This window comes from Hypomesus nipponensis, chromosome 3 (genome assembly GCF_054491055.1).
Source record: "Hypomesus nipponensis isolate SF chromosome 3, ASM5449105v1, whole genome shotgun sequence".
Taxonomy (NCBI): Eukaryota; Metazoa; Chordata; class Actinopteri; order Osmeriformes; family Osmeridae; genus Hypomesus; species Hypomesus nipponensis.
In genome coordinates, this window is record NC_140363.1 from 15,182,501 (window position 1) to 15,187,500 (window position 5,000).

General features: G+C 50.1%; 1 protein-coding gene across 1 annotated transcript in view; it reads right to left on the bottom strand.

The window, feature by feature from the left end:
• akap6 (A kinase (PRKA) anchor protein 6) overlaps positions 1-5,000 on the bottom strand; it is a 91,794-nt gene that overhangs the window by 37,158 nt on the left and 49,636 nt on the right. The window contains exons 9-10 of the mRNA XM_084678855.1: positions 4,146-4,279; positions 480-600 (exon numbers count right to left, since the gene is read on the bottom strand). Of these exons, the coding sequence (XP_084534981.1) occupies positions 480-600; positions 4,146-4,279 (255 nt within the window). The remainder of the gene's footprint in view (positions 1-479; positions 601-4,145; positions 4,280-5,000) is intronic.

Sequence of the window (5,000 nt, forward strand, 5' to 3'; positions counted from 1 at the left end):
AAGGAGAGATGGAGAGAAGGAGAGATGGAGAGAAGGAGGGATGGAGGGATGGAGGGATGGAGGGATGGAGAGAAGGAGAGAAGGAGGGATGGAGAGAAGGAGAGATGGAGAGAAGGAGAGATGGAGAGAAGGAGAGATGGAGAGAAGGAGGGATGGAGAGAAGGAGGGATGGAGAGAAGGAGAGATGGAGAGAAGGAGAGATGGAGAGAAGGAGAGATGGAGAGAAGGAGAGATGGAGAGAAGGAGAGATGGAGAGAAGGAGAGATGGAGAGAAGGAGGGATGGAGAGAAGGAGAGATGGAGGGAAGTAGAGATGGAGGGATGGAGGGATGGAGAGAAGGAGGGATGGAGAGAAGTAGAGATGGAGGGATGGAGGGATGGAGAGAAGGAGGGATGGAGAGAAGGAGAGATTGAGAGAAGGAGGGATGGAGAGAAGGAGAGATTGAGAGAAGGAGGGATGGAGAGAAGGAGCAGACTAACCTTGTAGAGATGCTGCCTCTGCTCCTCCGACATCATCAGCTCATGGCTGTCCGTCACCACTGAATCCATGTCCATCAGCCAATCCCAGAGCTCCTGGTATTCTGCTTCAAACTCCTGCAGGCTGCGGAGAGGAGAAGAGAGGAGAAGAGGACAGAAGAGAAGAGGAGAGAAAAGAAAAGAGGAGAGAAGAGAAGAAGAGAGGACAGAAGAGAAGAAGAGAGGAGAAGAGGAGAGGACAGAAGAGAAGAGAAGAGAAAAGAAGAGAAAAGAGGAGAGAAGAGAAGAGAAGAGAAGAGAAGAGAAGAGAAGAGGAGAGGAGAGAGAGGAGGATAGAGAAAAGAAGAGATTAGTGTGGACCATTACATGATTTCAACTTCTCCAAACCTCAACTCCCCACATCAAGCCTGCTACCCCAGAGCCTCCCCCAGAACCTCCCACAGCTCTCCTAGCCCCCCACCCCACCCCACCCCACCCCATCCCGCCCCACCCCACCACAACACCCAATGAAACAACATCAATTATTTATGACAGGAATGAGGGGCAATTGCTCAAACGCACACATTACTGTCAGTGTAAGTGTGAGGGCTGACTACAGCTTTATTAACATCAGAGATGCAGTGTGGCTCGGACTGGCACACTGGAGAGAATTCTGACTGGTCTGTCACACAGCTGGTGCTCTCCCACACACACACACACACACACACACACACACACTCACTCACAGCAATCTAGAGAATAGAGTCCCTGGACCAAGTGCGGAAAAGAAAACTGTGAATGACATAACATAAATAAACGACAGAGCCAGTCGTCATTATGCACACATGCAGAATCGTATAAACATAACACACACACAAACGGTCTATATTTCAATTAACCAGAGCAAAACATTTAGCAAAGTTCTAGTATTGACTTTCGCCTGTACATGTGTAATTTTGTGTGCCTGGTTGCAAACTAATTAGCATCTCTGAGATTAAAAAAACAGCCAAAGAAAAACCCACAACAGGGGGAATATCTCTGAGTCCTAGCAAGACAACGCATCACTTCCACGAGAGCAGGAAAGAGGAAATGATGTGACAAGAACTTTGGGAGAGGAAGTCCTCCCACAGGCTCTCAGCTCATTATACAGAAGAAGAAATAATGCATGTTCTACCTTTCCTTTCCTGCATGTGGTATGTGTGTGTGTAGTAAAATGAATACAAATGTAAATGAATAAAAATGTAAATGTAAGAAAAAACAGACATTTGAACAAGTAGCAGTTAATAGGTAATATTCAAACAAAAGTGTTGTTTTCTCTCTCGTGTCTCCTCCACGCTAATGCTAAACCAACTGCTTGTAATCTCCGGGGGCAGGATGTTAACAGGCTGGTGGGCTAGGAGAACACAGGATATCGTTCTGACAGTGGGATGCAGGGAGACGGGAGAGCTTCAGCCTTCTGAACTGTCATCTTCCCTCTCCGTCAGCAGGCTGTGTACAGAGCCCTCACTGTACATCTACTCAGTCTTCCCCCTCCCCCCCTCATCCTTTCTGTTTAGCACCTTCACTCACTCTCCCTCCCTACCTCTCGTTCACTCCCTTTCTCTGCCTCTATCTCTCCCTCCCCCCCCCCCTTCTCTCTCTCCTTCCCCCTCCCCCCTCTGACAGGTAGGAGAGGAGGCATGCGTTCAATGTTAAGCACAGTCTATGAGGTGTGCGAGATGGCTGTAGCGGCCCCGGCTGACAGTCTGCAGCGCCACAATGGATGTGTCTTCTCTCCTCTATTCTCTCCAAACCCATTTCACATCCATCTCGCCTCCGCTTGGAGGACGGCCGCCTGGCTGACTGCGGCTCTGCTCTACTGTAGCTGAGAGAGCACCTGAGCAGCAGCCAGTCACACACACACACACACACACACACACCAGCACGCACACACACCAGCACGCACACACACCAGCACGCACACACACACACACACACCAGCATGCACACACACCAGCACGCACACACACACACACACACACCAGCACGCACACACACCAGCACGCACACACACCAGCACGCTCGCACACACACTCAAACACACACACACACACAGACGAGTGTACATATGGGCAAACACACGCTAGCATGTTTAAGCACACAGGCACTCACACGCATACACACACAAGTGCACGCGCACACACACACACAGAGACAAACATACACACACGTGTATAAGAAAGAGAAGGTAGGGCATGTGTTATTGAGGAGCCTCACATCTGATTTCCGGTGACACGTTTAATGGGGAAGACCATTCAGAGGGGGTTGTCTCAAGGGGGCCCTTATGGGGGGCCACACCCCTGTGCCCTCAACAGTGGGGTTACTGCAGCGGGGGGGTCTCTAGAGAAGCATGCTGGTATAGTGCTGAAGTCCATCACATCTGGAATACCACATATACAGATGGAGAGGCAGAGAGATGAAGGGATTTTGAGCGATGGAGGGAGAATAGATGGAGGGGTAGAGAGACAGAGGGGTAGAGATGAAGGGATAGAGAGATAGAGGAGTAGAGATATACAGGTAGAGAGATAGAGGAGAAGGGAGGTAGAGAGATGATGGGGTAAGGGATATAATTGAAGAGGGATGGAGAGGTTACCAGACTGAAAGAAATAAAGGGGTGAATGGATAGACAGGCACACAGAGAGAGGCAGACAGATAAAGAGGTAGAGAGATAGAGAGGTGGAGAAGATGGACACGTTGTGAGATGGATGGAAATGTAGAGAGACAGATGGATAGAGACATGGAGAGGTAGAGAGATAGAGGCAGAGAGAGATAGAGAGGCAGAGCGGCAGAGCGGCAGAGAGAGATAGAGAGGCAGAGCGGCAGAGAGAGATAGAGAGGCAGAGAGAGATAGAGAGACGGAGAGGCAGAGAGGCAGATAGGCAGAGAGGCAGAGAGAGTCAGGACAGGAGGGTGGACCTGGACCGTTTCTCCCTGCAGGCTGCAGGCACCGCGCAGAAGGAGGGCCACAGAGTCAAAACAATGAATCCCTGAGCAGCCAGACGTCATTAACATTCAGAGGACCAGGACTGGTTTCCACCAAATCAATCATTAGAATGAGAGCTTTCACAGCATTAACAGCAAAGCCTTCTAGCAGGCCAGGACACACTCACACACTAGACATTCACTCATTCACTCTGTTCTTCTGTGTGTGTGTGTGTGTGTGTGTGTGTGTGTGTGTGTTGCTCCTGTGTGGTTGTGATAAACACAGAGGGGGGCAGTTCCTCAAAGTAAGCCATGAAACAGCAGAGAGAACCATGACCAAGCTGGAGGAGTGGTGGACTAGCTGTTACTAGGATGATAGGATGCGTGTGTGTCAGTGTGTGGGACCATGACCAAGCCAGGAACGCGGTGGGTTTATGCTGTAGCAGGCAGATTACAATGTTACCAGTGTGAAGCTAACATGACAGTGCCTGTTTGACATCTCATTGTACTGTGAACAAACAGAGCGAGGGCCTGGTGACAGGATACTGCTCTTCTCTTTAAGGGCCATGATGTTTAAAACCTAGAACTGGAGCACATGTTATACTGTGAGCCACTGTGTTCTATTGTCAAATATTTTACTCTCCTCCCCCTCTCCTCTCCTCTTCCCTTTCCTTTCCTCTCCCATCCCCTCCTCTCCTCTATCTGGCTGCAGGGTCAGGGTGGTCTTACCTGTTGTTCTTGACCATGTGTGCGTATGAGCGCCTCCTGTTGGTTGAGCTGCAGTACTGCAGGCTGTGCAGCTTCAGGCTAATCTGCTCCATGGCATCGATGTGGGCCTCTCGCTGGCTCTGAAGAACCTCGCCCTGGACACAGCAAACACAAACAACACTTTGTTATTCGGGTGCATACAGGACATCCAACGTGTCAACCCTGCCCAGCACTGCCCAACCTTATCTTCGAGTCCACCCAACACAGCCCTATCCTAGCCTACTTTACCCTACCTCCCCTGTTCCACCCTGACCCACCCTGCCTGGTTCAACACAGCAGACTAAGGTAACCCTCGGCAGGAGCGTGAGCGCCTCAGAACCGAACCAGGCCTTTCCATGGCTCTCCTTCCCCCCGTGTTCAGTCCCAGAGCGCAACTGGATGGTTGCTTAAACAAGATGTGATTGGGTTAAAGATGATAGACACATAAGCACTGTTTCTGCTCATTGTAAAACACAACGCCGGCGGCAACACCAATAACGAAGACTATATTACAGAGGAGCTGCTATTACCAGGAACGTCTGATTCTCAACAGCCTGAGCCAATCATACGGCTGGCCACTACAGTCTATAGGAGAGCAGAGTAATTGCATACAAACGATATGGATATGAGGTCTGGGCTGTACCGATGAGAGACCCCCTCCACAACACACACACACACACCACCCCCAGCATGCCTGCCTCTTCTCGTTCCTTAACATACTCTAAACTGTCTTTGTGTGACTGCCGTCTAAACCATTTTGTCTACTTTGCGGAAGTCTCCAGAAAGGTCAACCAATTCCATGAATGCTAACGGGTCCTCAATCAACAGAGCTCTCCA